Source organism: Aspergillus tubingensis, assembly GCF_013340325.1.
Source record: "Aspergillus tubingensis WU-2223L DNA, scaffold_9, whole genome shotgun sequence".
NCBI lineage: Eukaryota > Fungi > Ascomycota > Eurotiomycetes > Eurotiales > Aspergillaceae > Aspergillus > Aspergillus tubingensis.
In genome coordinates, this window is record NW_023336283.1 from 1,037,378 (window position 1) to 1,055,139 (window position 17,762).

General features: G+C 53.2%; 5 protein-coding genes across 5 annotated transcripts; 2 read left to right on the forward strand and 3 right to left on the reverse strand.

Moving 5' to 3' along the window:
* Window positions 1-347: 347 nt before the first annotated feature.
* On the reverse strand, window positions 348-2,199 carry AtWU_08425 (MFS transporter; the record flags this gene model as incomplete). The annotated part of the gene is made up of 2 exons (XM_035503533.1): window positions 348-665; window positions 745-2,199. The coding sequence occupies 2 exons, from the start codon at window positions 2,197-2,199 to the stop codon at window positions 348-350; spliced, it is 1,773 nt and encodes a 590-aa protein (XP_035359426.1).
* Window positions 2,200-2,707: 508 nt separating this feature from the next.
* On the reverse strand, window positions 2,708-8,015 carry AtWU_08426 (DNA topoisomerase 2; the record flags this gene model as incomplete). Its single annotated transcript, XM_035503534.1, has 4 exons — window positions 2,708-4,456; window positions 4,516-7,485; window positions 7,540-7,878; window positions 7,941-8,015. The coding sequence occupies 4 exons, from the start codon at window positions 8,013-8,015 to the stop codon at window positions 2,708-2,710; spliced, it is 5,133 nt and encodes a 1,710-aa protein (XP_035359427.1).
* A 2,281-nt stretch (window positions 8,016-10,296) lies between these two features.
* AtWU_08427 (putative GTPase activating protein (Evi5)) lies at window positions 10,297-13,155 on the forward strand (the record flags this gene model as incomplete). The annotated part of the gene is made up of 4 exons (XM_035503535.1): window positions 10,297-10,686; window positions 10,739-11,349; window positions 11,402-11,758; window positions 11,805-13,155. 4 exons carry the CDS (start codon window positions 10,297-10,299, stop codon window positions 13,153-13,155), a joined length of 2,709 nt encoding a protein of 902 aa, XP_035359428.1.
* Window positions 13,156-13,450: 295 nt separating this feature from the next.
* AtWU_08428 (arylsulfatase) lies at window positions 13,451-15,240 on the reverse strand (the record flags this gene model as incomplete). The annotated part of the gene is made up of 2 exons (XM_035503536.1): window positions 13,451-14,807; window positions 14,885-15,240. 2 exons carry the CDS (start codon window positions 15,238-15,240, stop codon window positions 13,451-13,453), a joined length of 1,713 nt encoding a protein of 570 aa, XP_035359429.1.
* Window positions 15,241-15,901: 661 nt separating this feature from the next.
* Window positions 15,902-17,665, forward strand: AtWU_08429 (aldehyde dehydrogenase; the record flags this gene model as incomplete). The annotated part of the gene is made up of 5 exons (XM_035503537.1): window positions 15,902-15,989; window positions 16,052-16,722; window positions 16,783-17,129; window positions 17,204-17,490; window positions 17,547-17,665. 5 exons carry the CDS (start codon window positions 15,902-15,904, stop codon window positions 17,663-17,665), a joined length of 1,512 nt encoding a protein of 503 aa, XP_035359430.1.
* Between the last annotated feature and the right edge of the window lie 97 nt (window positions 17,666-17,762).

The window sequence follows — 17,762 nt, forward strand, 5'->3', positions numbered from 1 at the left end:
AGCAGAGTATCGAGTCAAGTCGATACCAATATCATCCACGTAAGCAGGATGGCTGCGAATAGTTAATTCATCGACGGCAGTTTGTCTGAGCTTTAAATGTGGGACGGGAGAGACAGACAGACAGAGACAGACAGAGAGAGAGAGAGAGTGTGTGTGTGTGTAATCATCATCAAATTAAATTAGCTACTAATAATCTATCATCTATCTATGTATCTAATAAATCTATCATCCTCCCACCCATATATACATCTAGATCTATATCCCATCTACTCATTTTAAACCATCCTTCATTATTCTCATCTCCATCTCCATGCTCATCGTCATCTTTACCCTGTAACACATCAAATTTAAACAGCATACCGACTCCACCCCCGAATGACCACACCATACCGATAAAACACATACGGAACGGGCGTCATCAAGGCACTAATCGCCCCCAGGATCGTCAACGTCCAATGCACCCCCATATTACTATAAAACGGGATGCCCACGACCGTCATCCCGCCTGCCGCGCAGTACCGCGACACTGTCATGAAGCCCAGCGCAGAGGCGGCGTAGATGTCGTATGCGTCGATGACGTACATGTATGAGGAGATGAAGACGCAGATAGTGCCGAAGCCGAAGACGGTGGATGCGATGATGGGGGACCAGATTGAGATAGTGCTCTATTTTTAATTTATTAGTAACGGGGAGGGGTAAGGGGTATAGATATAAGGAGAGGAGGGAGGGGATAGGGGGACGTACGTAGTCAGTCCATCCCATCCAGAATAAGCCGATGGGAATGGCGGGGGCGCCGAGCATGGCGAACCAGAGACGGTTCTCGGGACGGGCGACGTGTTTGTGCTGTTGCTGGGTGGGCTTTTGAGTGTCATCGTCGTCGGTGGTAGTAGGGTCGTCGAGGTTGGGTTTCTCATTGGTATCGGCGTTGGCGTTGGGATCGGCAGCGACTATTTCCGAACTGGCCGATCGGGGGGACGCCGCTGCAGATGCAGCAGCGGATGCAGCCGCGTCGGAGAATTCCCGCTTTGTCCAGACGTACACGACGGGGACGAAGAGGCCGGCCATTGAGATGCCGACGTACATGGCGACCCAGACGATGTTGGTTAGGCCCTGGGAGAGGCCGTGCACGTCGGAGAAGATGTACGTGTATCCGTCGAAGAAGGTGAAGAGCACGATGTAGATGACGGTCATGTAGAGTGAGATCAGCAGGATGATGGGTTCGTGGATGGTCAGGGCGAATTGTCGCATACAGGCGGTTCCGATGCGCGAGAATAACGCTGTCTCCTGGAGATCCATCGATGAGCGGTAGCGGTTGTCGCCCGTTTGGTGGCGGAGGTGGTGTGCCTTCCATTTCAGGAGTAGGGGGCCGTAGGTCTCGGGCTGCACCAGGAGGATCAGGGCCAGGATGAAGCCTGCCAGGATGAGGATGATCCAGTTGGTCCAGCGCCAGGAGAGGGTGCCCTCACCCATGTAGGAGGCGATGACGGGGCCAAGGACCGGTCCGCCGAAGGAAAGGATGGCGTAGAGAGGGAAGAAGAGCGTTTTCTCCAGGGGGTTCCAGAGGTCGGCGATGGTACCGCCGGCGCAGGTCAGCGGCGGGCAGCCGAAGATGCCAGCCAGGAAGCGGAAAGCGAGCTGTGCGCCGATATTGGGGGCTAGTCCTGAGGCCATGACGAAGATCATGAAGAGCGTGAGGGAGCCGGTGTAGACGGCGTTGCGGCCTAGGATTTCGGACAGGGGCCCGGAGACGAGCGAGCCTGCTGCGAAGCCGAGCAGATACATACCCGTTGCGAGCGATGCGACGACGTCGCTAACGTGAAAAGCTGCTGCGTTCTGGGGGAGCACGCCGGATTCGATGGATGAGGCCGCACCGACGGCGAAACCCAGGGCGGACACCATCAGGGTTGCGCCGATGCGGGTGACGCGGCTGTAGTTGCGCGGATTGATGGGATCATGGTCACCGTCCCAGTCGACGAGAAAGACGGATGAGGAGGTGCCATCGTTCTCAACTACGTCCTTCAGCTGCACACCTGGCAGCAACGGACTAGAACGGCGGCGTGAACCTGTGTTAGGAGCGTCTCCGGGGATCCCCTCCGGCAGGTCATCTTTGGCGACACCTGGTCGGGCAAACTCCGGGAAATCTTCGAGTTGTTTGCGCACGGCATGGCCAATGCGGCGGTACTGAAGATAGGCCTGCATGGAGGGGAGATGTCTGTCAGCGGGAGATGCACAGGAAGAGAAGAAGGAAAGGAAAGGAAAAGGAACAGGCGAGAGAACCACCTTGGAGACGAAGAGTACTACGCAAATCCTGGAACTAAAGCATTGCTGAATAATGGCCAGGCCAGTCTCGGTCGATAATTAAGGTCCGGAAAGACGCAATCCCCTTCAACGGCGGGTCTTTCTCTCTCGAAAGGCAAAGAAAAAAGAGACTTCAAAGTCAAGCCTTGGATTTGGTGGATCCCCAAAGTGGAGCCTGAGTGGAGCCTGGGGCCACACTTTCCTCGGACTTCTCGCCGACCTCTCTTTTTTTGGTTCTACAAACAACCCATCCGAGATAAGACTTCGGAGTTAACAAATGGAAATTCGACTGCATTATCATGTCTGGTGAAACAGTAGCAAACGAATAGTAGTAGTAGTAGGTACAAAACGACTCAATAGAAATTAGTTTACGTCCAAGTGTATGTACTCTTTTCGCCACATCTTCCTTCTACTCGCTGTCCTCTGCGAAATCATCCCCCGAATCTCCTCCGGCTCCAAAGTCATCACTGTCATCATCAATCACGTACGTCTTCTTCTTGGCCGTTGCCGTGCGCCGCGATGGCCGGGTAGTAGGCGCCGCGGGCGAATCCAAGATATCATTAGCCATTGCATCAATGTCGTCGTCCGACAAGTCATCCGCCAGCTGCTTCTTCTTGGTGGTCGTCTTGGCTTGCTTGGAAGCGTAAGCCTTGGCTGCTGGCGACAGCGCTGTCTGCTTAGCAGATGCGGCCGTAGTAGTGGTGGCATCCTTCTTGGGTCGGCCTCGTGGCTTCGCGGCCGGTTTGGCTGCTGCCGCTGCCTTGCCTCGGGCCGCCGGCTTGGCCTTGGTAGCGGCCGGCTTCACTGGCTCCTCTTCCTCCTCGTCGTCGCTGTCAACTAACGTCTTGGTCTCCTTGGACTTGACCTGCAGCGACCGGCGCGGAGAGCTCTGTGGCACTAGCTTGCTGTAGTCAGTCTCGTCGGCGTCAAAATCGGGAGACTGCTTTGAGGCCTTGGAGCTGCTGGCCAATCCCGAGGTGCTGCCGGCCCCAGAGCGCTCCGAGAACAGCTGACGGGAATCCGATGTCGATCCGCCGGTAGTACCGCCGATCCCCTTGACCATCTTACTCACGTCGCCCAGGAGGTCGTCCCCGTTGTCGCTGTCCGAGTCATCCAAGGTGTACTTGGCCGGTTTGCGCGCTCGGCTGGGCGCTGGATCAGCCTTGGTAGTCTCGGCAGCTTGCGCTTTGGTGATTTCCATGAACTCATCGTCGTCCAGCTCGATCTCGTCCTCTGCTGGCTTGGCCTTGGCTTTGGCCGCCGGTCGGCCCCGTTTGGTTGGTGCCTTTTTCACCTCAGAGGTGTCGGTATCTTCAGCCTTGACTTTCGAGGCAGCCTTAGGTGCAGCCCGACTCTTCTTCGGCAGGACTTCTATATCAGAGTCGCCTGTCTCTTTCTCTTCTTCCTTCGCTGGCGCTGCCGGCTTGCTGGCCCCGCGGTTCTTCTTCGGCATCACCTCCATCTCAAAATCATCGTCGTCGTCATCATCGTCCGCTGCAGGCTTGGGCTTAGGAGAAGTCTTGTTCAAGAAACTGTGGAGCGTGCCCTTAGGCTCCGCCTTCTTGGGACCGCGCTTGCTCTTCGGCGCGGCAAAGTCTTCATCATCCGAGTCATCATCCTTTGCAGCCTTACGCTTGCGGGCACCGCCACGGCCCACAGCTGTCATCAGCTTGGAGGAGGTACGACGGCCCATGTTTGCCACCTTACGCATGCGACGAGCTTCATCGTCGAGCTGGAAGCGCCATTCGTTGATGAAGTCTTCCAGATCCCGCTTCCAGATATCTTCCTTGGAAAGCTTGATCAAGGTGTCGATTTCCATCTCCTTATCACCAATCTGGCGACGCAGGCGCTCCACACGCTCCTGGGTCAACGACCAAATCGCCATACCTAGCAGGTAGTCATACGCGTTGGACAGGTTGTTGGTATCATCGACATCTTCGGAGTCTTCCTCATCTTCAGCAGCTGGCTCAGCTTCCCCTGCCTTGGCAGCATCCGCCACCTTGGGGAATGGCTTGAAGCCCTTCTCCTTCAGCTCCACGACGAGCACGCTCTTCTTCTTCTTCGAAACGACCAGCTCGCCGTCGATGATCATCTGCACAAAGCGCGCCTGGTTGCTGAGCTTCTCCAGCTCCTTTTGCATTTCGTTGAGTTGATATTGCTAAACTTCGGTGTTAGTGGACTTTACAGTAGCATCGAAAGTAGAATGGGAATGCCTACCTTGCGGCGCTCGTAGAACTTCAGACGGACTGCGAAGAACTCCTTCAGGATGTCGTCCACGGTCGCATACTTGGTGATCCGACCCTCGGGGTCAAACGCGACCAAGTTCGTGGTGGCGATGGTCTTGGTCAGCTTGAACTTGTCTTCCAAGCCTTCTTCGACGGCAGACTTCAGATGCTTCTCATCCATCTGGATCACAAAGTGAACCTTGGTGTGCGTGTTGTAATCCTTGTAGTCCTTGATGAACGACGGTGTCTTTTCCGCCTTGATGATATCTTCAAGCTTATCCTTAAAATCCTGAGTCCAGGTTCGGATGGGCAATTCGGTGATCTCCACCTCCTTCTCTCCAGTCTCCTTGATGATACCGCTAAACTTGTAGCGATCACCGCCAATAGAAGTGACCTCACCGGTGAACCCACGGAACCAGGGCTGCATAGGCTTGATCTCCTCGCCATCCATCAGCCGCTTCAAGTTGTCCACGACGTCCTCCGGGTTGTAGTTGGGAATAGAGGAACTCCAACCGGTACCAATACCGTCCGCACCGTTGATCAAAATCATGGGAACCACCGGCATGTAAATCTCGGGCTCGATAGTCTTGCCATCGTCGACGTTATAGGTCAGCAGAGGCTCATCCGACGCATGGAAGACGCGGCGCGCGAACGGGGACAGCCGCGTGTAAATATAACGTGCACTAGCGCAGTCGGAACCACCCTGAAGACGACTACCAAAGTTACCGCTAGGTTCCAAGCAGTTGATGTTGTTGGATCCAACAAAGGTCTGCGCCAGGCCAACAATAGTTTGCTGCAAGGAAACATCACCGTGCTGGTACGCGGTCATACCCGAGACGTGACCAGCCAACTCGACGACCTTCATATCCTTTTTCAAATTGCGACGGAAACAGGTGTACAGAACCTTACGCTGACCAGGCTTCAGACCGTCAACAACAGAGGGAATCGAACGAACATTGTCCGCCATACTGAACAGGATAAGCTCCTTGTTAATAAAGTCGGTGTAGGAAATCTTCTCAACGGAATGATCCAAGAAGGTTCCGGGCTTGAACTGCCGCAGCCACTCCTTACGCTCATCAGCCTTCTTCTTCGAGAAAGCCAGCTCGATCAACTCCGCCTCGTTATCCTGCATGGTGTGGAACTCCTTCAAGTGACGGTCCAAGTCGCGGAAGTAGACCTGGGCATCTTCAGTAGTACTGGTACCCAAACCCTTGTAGTACTTGTGATCCCAGCCACGCTCATGTTTGTGCTCCTCCGCCCATGCCTCGTACTCGGGCATAGTGAAGAAAGAACGCTGCTTGGTAGGATTCTTGGGATCACCCTTCCACACCTTCACAATGGGAGTGATGAATTCAATCAAGAATTCGGGAATCTTCAGCAAACTAGGAAACTGGGCCTGTAGGAAGTTGATGAGCAGGCCCTTGATGTGACTACCGTCGTGATCCTGATCAGTCATGATCATCAAATGACCGTACCGAAGGCCGCGGGTGTCAGTATACTCCTTCTTGTGCTGCAGACCCAAGAAGTTCTTGATATTCTGGATTTCCTGGTTCTTCGAGATCTGGTCGAAAGAAGCATCACGGACGTTGAGCAATTTTCCTCGAAGCGGGAAAACACCAAAAAGATCCGGACCAACAACCGCTCGACCAGCCATGGCCAGACCCTTGGCCGAGTCACCTTCTGTCAGGATCAGGGTGCAGTGATGGCCGTCCTTGGTGCCAGCCTTGTTGGCATCCGTCAACTTGGGGTTGTTCATGCGGGAGCGCCGGCCACCGTCCGTCTTTTTGAGCATCTGATCGGCCTTCTGCTGGGCGAAATGCAAGATGTTTTCCATGACCGCTGTCTTGAGAATCTTCTTGTAGAAGTCTTCATCAAGCACACATTTACTACCAAATTGAGAAGCCTTGGTCGTCAATTGTTCCTTGGTCTGGGAGGTGAATGCCGGGTTAACAATCAGTGCATTGACGAAGATGAAGATGTGGTTTCGAATCTGGGCTGTTTTCAAAGTGGCTCCGTTTTTGTTCTTCTTTTTCACTTGCTCGGCCAATCTGTTACAGATCTGGTCGGCAATGTAGTTGACGTGGGTACCTCCAGAGGTGGTTGCAATGGAGTTCACGAAGGATACCTGCTGGAAAGCGCCATCGGAAACGGCGAAACCGACCTCCCAGCGAGGGTCTGGGCTGCAGGTGATGATCTCGTCCTTCGGGGCGGGACCAGTATCTCCACGTTCCTTACGGATCGCCTTGGTGTACATCTCCATGTACTTCTTGAAGCCACGGATAGGGATGCGAGTGCCGTTCAACTTGACATTCACCTTTGCGGTTCCTGCCAGGTCATACACACGACGCTTGACGAGCGCCTCGAAGTCGTCATCCATGCCATCCATGCTAAATTTGGCGTAGTCCGGCTTGAACGTGACCTTGGTGTAGTCTTCTCCCTTGGCCTCAGTGATCTTTGCCTTGCCAATCTTGGTCATGTTGTCCGTCCATGTCTGCCTGTACTTCTTCTTCTGAGACGAGTCCTGAGTTTCGATGGAAAACTCAGTGGAGAAAACGTTACAGAGCTTGGCACCGAAACCGTTACGACCACCGGTCACCTTCTGCTGCGTGTCATCGTAGTTGGAGGAGGTGAGGAGATGACCAAAGATCAGTTCGGGGACGTAAATCTTTTCCTTCGCATGCATTTCGATGGGAATACCGCGGCCATTGTTCCAGACACTGATCACGCCCGACTCACGGTCGACCGTCACGCGGATCTCGCTCATATTCTCGTCATTCTGCTTATTATCGGCTGCGTTGACGACGATCTCATCGAAGATCTTGTAGAGACCGGGCACATAGGAGACCTCGCGGTACTCCATTCCCTCCGACTCTGAACTGTATACCCACATTTGCTGCGTCGTGCGTTCGACGGAACCAATATATGTATCCGGACGTTTAATGATGTGTTCGAGTTGTGTAAGCTATACAAGCCATTGTTAGCCCAAGTTTGGCCCAGAGACGCCGGAAATACTTGCCTTCTGGTACTTCTCTGATGCATTGGTGGACTTTCCGGGCTCTACGGAATCATCTTTTCCAAATGATTCATTTTCGACATCGGCGAGAGGCTTAGCGCCACCCTTCTTGGAGGGGCCAGCCGTCTTCTTCGCTTTCTTGGGAGGGGTGTGCGACAGAACAGAGTCGTCGGACATGTGATCGTCGTCGTCGTCCATGTTGTCGTCGTCATCGCTATCCGGCTTGGCACGTTTTTTTGAAGCTGCCTTGGATGTGGTCTTCGTAGTGAGAGTGGTCTGGGTGAGCTTCTTAGGCGCAGCCTTAGAAGCTGCCTTCTTGGGGGATGCCTTGGCCTTGGGCTTCTGTAGTTATCATGAGCTCGCTGCGTTGAAACAAGGAGGCTGAAATGAGAAGTGATACGTACCGGAGCGGGCTCAGGAACGAAGTCCGAGCTTCCTTCATCGTCGAAGACGGAGTCGTCCATGATCGAATCGTCCATTATGAGGGGGAAACGCTTCGCACGCGCAGGTCAAGGGAGGCGAATAAGAAAAGGAGGCTAAGGAGTGACGGGAAGTGCGAAAATTTCAGCGAGAGAAAGTTATATGAAAGAACAACCTGCAACCAGCGAGGCCGTAGAAGAAATAGGGGACAAGTAATTTGCGAGAGCAGCCAATTCCCCAAATAGGCTACTTTTTGTCGACCGTGTGTTGTTTGTTGTCGAAGTCTTTGTTGACGCGCTCAATGCGACGCTGCGCTGCGGCAGAGAAACAGTTCTGGCCGCTGACCGCCCTCGGATCAACGTCGGGCCGCTGCTGAAGTGGCGCTAAAGTGGCTCAAAGAGGAAATCTCCAAACACTCGGGCCCAAAGCGGAAGGCACGACCAAAACATGCAAGACCGGCGCGGGGGAGGGGGATTCATCAACAACATAAAGAAGTCACTAACACCGGGCAAAGTTATTCTTAGCACAAAGACCTACATGATATGCAGTGAACAAGGGGTGCCATGCGATTGCTGTTCAGCCCCTTCCTCTTGTGAAGAAAATTGATTCACTCACTCTGACAGCTGCCACGCATGTTGTGGCGGTCGCCTCGGACACTGAAAGGTAATGAATAGGGGACTCTCAGTAAACCGACGGACAGACACCCAAATGACTTTTGTGTTGATAAAATATCATTCATTGGATTCGATCACCTCTACGGGGATAAATTAGAAATGTCTTCCAGTAACACATCAGCGCTCACTACTATCACTAGTTGTACTTTACAGGGTTGATGGGGTAGACAAGTGTTGGGCATGCGGGTACCACAAGACGAGAAATATATATCTATTCTGCACCATGTAATAATCCTCTATTTACAAATCCTCTGGGGGACTTGGTAGCACTACCCTGTAGTGACTATGAATAAGCCTCCCAGATCTGTCAAGATCCTAGAGCTTCAATAGTACCCTGCAAATCAATAGAGAGTACCTAGTTACAATGTCAGCTATTCAAGTGACTCAATCAGGTTCCCTTCACTTTCCTCCCCTTCTTGCGGCCTTCTAGAAGCCTGGCGGAAGGCTAAGTGTTAACCCGGAACGGTAAGTTTCATAGTGGGTCTAAAATCAGCCAATAAACGCAGCCAAGACATACCATCTGACCAATTAACAGAAGCCAAACAAGACTTGGACCAGATGAAACTGGTCATGTAATGTTTTCAAACAGGAGTCAGGGGCCCCCATCTCACCACAACAGCATTCTTCTCTCACCACTGGCCAGATGCTGTCGAAGGGGCGGTTACTCCGACACTGACTCCTCGAGATCTTTTCACAGATAAGCCAGCTACGACGATTTAGCCTTGCGATTTGCGGTCCAAAGGTCCAACGTCCCATCTAGCCCCTCCGTGACCCCTCCTCGAGCCCGTCTCTTGTGGATCAAAGTGCACCGGCCGATAAAAATACTGCACCAGATGGGGTCGTGGATCGACCGGCCCTGAGCGAAACGACGGTAGGGCCATGGGATATTGCGCTGGCATCACTAGTGTAGACATTCGACCCTTCGAGAAATCACCCGCGGGAGAGAAGGAGGGCAGCCCGGGTCGATCAGGGAATTCCACGGTTCGCCGTCCGTGGAGAATGGCTCCAGTTGGATCGGATGGTGATAAGCAACTCCAGATCGTGAGGAGAATCTACGTAATTCCAAAGAATGTTGCTGCAGTGGTATGTTATACAGTGTAATGGAAAACCAAAGTGTATGGCAGTAATAAGCTGTAGATTGAACAGTAGTCTGGGATGATTATTGAAAATCGATCGACGGGGCGAGAAGAATGGGGGGAGGTGAGTGGCCCGCCGACAAGTGTGCCCCTGAAGGACTGAGAAGCAGGGAACCTGACAGGTTAATGGCAATTGTTAGTGTCGGGGACTAACCGTCGCCAAACGCTAATAATACTCGCGACGCTCCTGATCCCTTTCCCCCCCCCCCCCCCATTTGGCCTTGGAAACCAAAATCACCGCCGTTTCCTTCCCTTGCCTCTGCTCGTCATTCTTCTTTCTCTCTGGCCCCTCAATTCCACGCGCTGGTACTTGCCATCGATCACCCCCCTTCTGCGCCGGAGAGATATGCTGTCGTTATTGACAGCCCCTCCCTCGACTGTCCGCCCTCCTTATCGTGTCTGGCTGCTGGCTTAACCCCTCCGTCGCCCTTCAACACTGACACCCTGACACCCACCCCTAACATCTCGATCTTCCCGAGGAATGCGCCTTTGACACCGGCATTCAACATCACAGCCCAATCAGGAACGCAATGACCATGGAGAACGCCGATCGCTCCCCCTCCCACGTCCATTCGGACTCCGTCAACACTGGGTCCCACGATACCGACTCAATGGTCACCGTGCCATTGACCTCCAATTCCGAACACACCCAACCCGACTGGCGATCTCTCAATATTCCTCAAACCCCTGTTGACGTGACATCTCCAACCCGGGAGCACTCGAGCGACGAAGAGGACGATTCCAGGACAACCCCGACCCAGGAACCTGCAAAGGCCGACCTAGAACAGAGCTCCAATAATGGCGATGCTATCTCGATACGGTCCCGCAGTAGCGAAGAGCGGGAGCGGAGCGATGCAGTGGATTGGGAGGAGCTGGAAAAGACGGAAGAGCAGGAACCCCGTTGTGAAGGGTCGGATGAGGTGCGTATATCTAGTCCGAGAGATTCAAGATGCAGCAGTTGACGTGTACCAGTCCACTGCCCTTCTCTTAGCGCGATTGGAGCAGGAAAACAACGCTCTTGCGACAAACCCCAAGTCGGCTCTGGCCAGCAAGTCGCATGCGCAGCGAGTCACCCGACCGTCTCGTTCGCAGTCCTTGCACCAGATCAAGCGACTGATCGATGAGGACCCCCGATCATCACTACGCTACTCCCAGCTGCCTCCTCCGCCAATGACCGAACTCGAATTCTGGGCAGCGCTGGTCGCAGATTATCCCCAAACAGCCCAGAGACTCCCTACATTGACCTCGAACAAAATCCGAAGCGGTGTTCCGCCACCACTGCGTGGTGTGGTGTGGCCCAGCTTGGCGGGTGCCCGGGATAACACATTGTTGGCGGAATACCAGCGATTGTGTGGCGAGACGAGTCCCTACGAAGGGCTCATCGGCAAAGATATTGGCCGCAGCTTTCCCAATGTGGAGATGTTCCGGGATCCTAACGGTGAGGGGCAGCAGATGCTCGCACGGGTGCTGAAATGCTTCAGTCTGTACGACACGAAGATCGGCTACTGCCAGGGACTGGGTTTTGTCGTTGGTCCCTTGCTGATGCACATGACGGATGCAGAGGCGTTCTGCGTACTTGTTAGGTATGTATATAAGCAAGCTGCAGCGTGCACTTCGGAGCTAACCGGCGCTCAGGCTGATGGACCATTACGACTTGCGGACCTGCTACCTTCCTGATCTCTCCGGGCTTCATCTGCGCGTCTACCAATTCCAGAATTTGTTGGCTCGCCTGCGACCTGGCTTGTTCGCACACCTTGAGATGCTGCATGTTGAACCGGTCTACGTATCGCAATGGTTCTTGTCTTTCTTCGCAGTCGCGTGCCCGCTGCCCATGCTTCTCCGAATCTACGACGTTATCTTCCTGGAGGGTGCCTGTGAGACATTGATGCGGGTTGCTCTCTCTCTGATGACGCGGAATGAGAAGAAAATTATGGCATGCGCAGAATTCGAAGATGTCATGCAATTGCTGCTTTCGAGGAGTCTGTGGGACACGTAAGTTATCAGTCAAGCCACTTACGAATTGATCTAATTCCTATAGGTATGCCTGCCATGCGGATGACTTCGTGAACGACTTTGTGTCTCTCACGTCGCTTGTCACAAAGGAAAGCCTCCAGGCTCTGGAAGCTAGCTATAACCAATCGCAGGGAGTTCCAACCGGCATCTCGTTCCCCCAGATGCAGGCAGCAGCTTCTCGATTCCTCGGGCGACTCTGGGCTGGATCTAACTCACACAATTCCGTCAAGTCCATCAGTCTCAATCCCAACAGTGCGAGCGCGTCCAACCTGGCCAGCATCCGGCGGTCAACTTCCAAACAGAGCATGACATCAACCCTCAATTCTGTGGAGTCAGCCTCGGACGCCAGCACCGCACCGACGGAATTGTCGACAGACGTACAAAAGCCACGTGCAAAATCAGCCATATCCCAGCACAAGGATCGCGACCTCCACACCCAAATCGAGGATCTCCTCATGGCTCTCAGCGACCTTCAACGCCAACACGCCGACCTCACGCGAGAACTGCAGCAAGAACGGGAGGAGCGCGAGGAAGACCAAGTCCTTGCCAAGTCAATGCTGCAATACATCAAAGAGACATCCGAAGAGCCACCGATGGATTTAGTCCACAAAGCCGACGCGAGATTCGCCATGGTCGAAACGCACAGGGTCGTCTCGACCGACCAAACCAAGCACCAACTGCGTGACGACCTCAACCGGTACAAGGAGATGCATGAACTAGAATCAAACCGATGCAAGAGCTTGACGCGCCGGATTGATGAGCACGAGAAAGAAAACGCATCCCTTCGAGAACAACTCCGTGAAGCGCGAGGCCGTATTCAAGACAGCTACCGTGAGCGCCAGCGGCTAGAGCGGATGGTCCGGGAGCTACGCACGGTCAAAACCAAGACCCGGAATTCTGACACGGCGCCGTCCGAGACCTACGGCTCCCCAACCAGCGATACCAGCGAAGGCTACACCAGCACCGGTCTCCGAGAACTGAAACTTGTCCGCACCAACTCACAAAAGAGCCAAAAGAGTACTACAAATTCGACGACATTTACCAAACGATCCAGCAGCCTGGGACTGCAATCCGTCCTTGCCACCGAAAACAACAAACCGGCAGCGGAGGAATCCCTGCTGCTTGAACTAGTTAATGCAAAAACGGCAGAAGCAGTCGCACGTCAGGAACTTGAGGAAGTCAAAGGCAAACTGGACTCGATGCGGAAGGTCATGGCCCGGAACGGAATCATCCCTGAAGGTCGACATTCATTCCTGGGCAGGCCACCATCCATTGCCAAGGCGCCGACAGAGCCAGCATCAAATGGTGGCGGACTGTTTAGTGGATGGGGAAGACGTGCTGTATCCACCAGCAATGAGTCTTACGAGGGACGGTAGACAAGCCAGAGCAAACGTACATGAAAAGGCTGGCTGGTCTACGTCTCTTGCAATTTCCTTGTATCACTTTATTTCTTCATTTTGTCATATTTTCTGGTTGGAGTTCACCACAGCGGATGCATGTATGCCTAGACGGGATAAGATGGTGTTTAGATTGTATGATATCCCACCTGTACAGATAAACCAGTACAAACATAATAAGAATAGTGAAGAATAGACAATAAACCAAAGCCCTCCTATCTATACCAATAAACCCATAAACCCACCCAACTTCACAAGATAATCCAAAACTAATCTACCAAGCCCTCCCCACCCCCCTCCTCTTCAACTCCTCCTGAAACACCGAATACGAATCAAACATCCCGGACTCCTGAAAATACCTCTCATAATGCGCCACCATCTCCGCCAACTTGTCCGGCATCTTCTCCGCCAGATCATCCACCTCCCCCAAATCCCTCTCCAGATCATACAACTCCCACTTCCCCTCTCCCCTCGGCGGCGGCAAATACAGCGCTTTCCACTTCCCCACCCTGACAGCCGCAATCCCCAGCTGTTCCCACCCCACCACATCCTCATGATAGATATCGACATCATCACCATTCTTATCAGATTCCAACAACGGCCGCCAGGAATGTCCGCGCACGGGGGCTACTTCCCTCCCGCGGAAAATCGGCCCGGGGAGATTGATCCCCGCTAGATCGAGCACCGTAGGGAGAATGTCCATGACCGTGGTGAAGGTGTTGGTGATAGTTCCTGGGTTCATACCAGTGTTTGTTAGGGGCGGATAGCGAACGATACACGGACATCTGATACCACCCTCCGTGGTGTAGGATTTCAGGGCTCGACAGGGTGCAGTAGCCGCCGAGGCCCATTGGGGACCGTACCAGATGAAGGAGTTATGGTTCCCCAAGTTCTCGAGCGAGTTATCGTAGTATTTGTCGATGACATCTCCCAAAGTAGCGCCCGCTAGGACGGGAATGGCTTCGAGGAGCTGCCCCTCTGCGCCGTTATCGGACATGAATACTACGAAGGTATTGTCCCATTCGTCTATGGATTGGAGGTAATCTCGCACGCGGCCGATGTTCACGTCCATGAGATCGACCATTGCGGCGTAGATTTCCATGGCGCGGGAAGACTTTGCTTTTTCGTCCGGGGGGAGGTCGTCCCATGGGGTTGTGTTGAGGGTGATGATGGGTGCTGGGTCGACGTCTGCGGGCACGAGACCGTTCTTGATTAGGCTGTGGAGACGGCGGGTGCGGAGGGCGAGAGGGCCGTCGTCGTATTGGCCGTGGTATTTTTTGATGGTTTCCCGGGGTGCTTGGAGGGGCCAGTGGGGGGCTGTGAAGGGGAGGTAGGCGAAGAAGGGTTGGGAGGTTTGCTCGGGGGTGCGGTTTTGGAGGATGGAGAGGAGGTTGGAGGTGAATGTGTTGGAGGAGTAGAAGTCGGTGGGGAGGTCGGTGTCGCCGTTGAGGAATTGGTCGTCGCGCATCCAGAGGTTTTGTTTGTCGCCCTTGATGATGACTCGGGGTTTTTCGGTCGTGTCGTAGAGTTGGGGCTCGTGGTTGTAGTGGTTGCCTGCGCCGGGCAGGAGGGTGAAGTTTTGGTTGAAGCCGCGGGAGCAGGGCGCTACGTCTTTGGTTAGGCCTAGGTGCCTGTGTTGGTTGTGAGGTTAGTGATGTGTGATGCTGGAGGGGATGAGGTAGGGTACGGTAGGGTAGGGTTGGTGTACCATTTCCCGGACATGCAGGTGAAGTAGCCGTTGTCTTGTAGGATCTCGGGCAGGGCTGCGACTTTGTAGTTCAAGTAGCCCTCGTATCCGGATTTGCCGTCGAAGATGTGTGGGAATCGGTTTCTTCTCTCTGCCATGACGCCGAGTCCTGCGATGTGTGCATCTGTGCCTGAGAGGAGCATCGCCCGGGTGGGTGAGCAGGAAGCCGCAGTGTGGAAGTCTGTCATGCGAATGCCTTCCATTGCAAGACGGTGCAGATTGGGCGTGTCGATTTCTCCCCCGAAGGGAGAGGTGTCGCTGAAGCCAAGGTCATCGGCGACGATGATGAGGAAGTTTGGGCGTTTCGGTGCGGTCATGGTGGTGATGGTGTGGTGAGGATGGGATTTCTGGGGCTTGATGCAACCACACATGGGATTCCCATGAGGTGTTTGATAGCTTTATATTTATCTGATAAACATTCGGACATATTGTTTGATTCTCCGCTACTTTGACGATATTTTGAAAGTGGCAGGTGATATTATTGGGTGGTTTCAAAACAATATGATTGTTAGCTTAGCCGCTAACGCTTGGACGGGACAATTAGCGATGGTATCATCACTCCGCACGATGGCTTCATCCACCTCCATTGATTTCCTACCATTCTCTCCACTGTGTGATGGATAATATTTTTAGCGTCCGGTACTCGGTCAGGCTACGGCTGTCGGTCATTTAGCGTAGGATTCATCGAACAGGACAGAGAGCGCCACTCCCCTCAAGACGCCTCTAGAGCGATATGGCAACATCGCCCCAGAATGTCGCGATACCTCAAGAATTACTATAAAGAAAGTCCGAGAGCGCGAGATGGCTGGGTTATGTGTATCTGGAACGGACTATGATCATTCTGTAGCTCATCTGAGCGGAAGACACCTTTAATTGTGTAGAGATACACTCGATCTCTCATAAGTTTGTGTACTTTGTATAAGAAACATGGAAAGCTTGAGGAACTTACGAAGTATGCGCCATGCTTTCACCTGGAATATGTTGATAGCATACGCTATCATTGCCACCAGTGTCTTTAGCTATGGCTTTGACGACGCTGTTTACTCGACCATCCAGACAATGGACTGTACGTATTGCAATCCACCCATCTTCTTCTTTGCATACAAGTTCTCTGTTGACTTCTCCAAGCTTTCGAAAAGCAATTCGGCACTTATGATAGCTCCACTGGGGAGTATGGATTCAGCACTCAGCATTTGGCCTTCCTCAATTCTCTTGGCCTGCCTGCAAAAGCAGCTGGCACATTCATCGGATGGGCGATTGGAGAATACTATGGACGTCGAACCTGCTTTATAGGCATGCAGCTGATGTGCATCATCGGTATCTCCGTCAGTTACAGCGCGACGACTTTCGGTCAGATCCTTGCCGGACGGATGATAGTACAATGTTTCATTGGCTGGGAGGACTGGCTTGTGCCCATGTTCCTCGGTGAGATCTGTCCTACTGTGGTTCGCGGGGCGACAGTGGTGGTATACGTCTTTGCCCACATTTTTGGCTCGTTTATATGTGCTATCATCACGTATGAAACGGCCAAGTTGGAGGGAAACGCTGCTTGGAAAATCCCGATCGGGGTGATGTGGACGTTCCCCTGCTTCATCTTGCTTTGCAGTTGGCTTGTCCCAGAGAGCCCTCGGTGGCTTGTCCGGAAGAACAAGATTCAGGCGGCGACGAAACAGCTCGAATACCTTAACAAGGGGAAGGATGTAGATGTTGCTGGTGAAGTGGCGTTTTTGCAAGCAGCCGTCGAGGCAAACGCGCAGACGAAAGGCTCCTGGGCTGAACTTCTCCAGGGAACCAACCGAGTAAGTCATTCCTTCCGTACATGCCCTGACTTACGTGCGAGTGGTACTGACATCTCTAAGAGAAGGACAATGATTGCAGTCATGACCGCGGCTTTCAATCAATTGACTGGACAATCCTTCGTCAGCCAGTATGGCAGTCTGTTCGTCAAATCCCTAAAAGTCATGAACCCGTTCGCCTTCACGCTAGGATCCCGAGGCATCTCGACCGTGGGCCCTCTAGTTACCTTCTCCTTAGTTGACACAACTGGAAGACGGCCCATATATCTGATCGGCGGTACTATGACCACCGCCCTACTCATGATCTGTGGTGGACTAGGAACAGGCACCATAACCGACGGCAAAAAGCGTGGAGTTTGTGGAGTGCTCATGATGTACGGGCTGTTTTACATCATGTCTTTCGGATCTATGTATGCCCCCTTACCGCGACTAGCCTCAAATTCCGTTAATAAGGCATGTGCTGACCACTGACTTACACTCATAGTTCTGTCATTACGGGCGCAGAAACTCCCCATCTGCGACTACGCGATAAGACCTCGGTTGTTGCCTGGCTTATCCGGATTGTTTGCGACTTTGCAGTCTCCTACTCTCTTCCCTACCTACTCGATGCCCCGTATGCCGATCTCCAGTCCAAGGTTGGCTTTATCTATGGCTCCCTTGCAGCCGTGGGGGTGGCTTGCGGATACTTCTTCCTCCCCGAGCTCACCGGACGCTCACTGGAGGAGCTGGAGGATATGTGGCAGCGGCGCATCCCTGCGCGCAAGTTTGCTGGTACGTATTTGCCCCAGCTTAGTGAATGTTTCAAGCGAGCTAACGGATGAGCGCAGACTGGGAATCAGATCGCACCGGAAGTATCGGAGCCAAGGTCACCGAGATGGAGGGTGAGACAGAGGATGCTGAGAAGGCCAAAGGAGGCCTATCTCGAGTATATATTAATAAGGCATAGATGAGTATCCAATCATTTCAGATCATTCTTCAATAGTAGCATGTGATTCGAGTAAAAGAAGAGCGAATTGCATTTTTGCTTTTTAGTAGTATAAGCG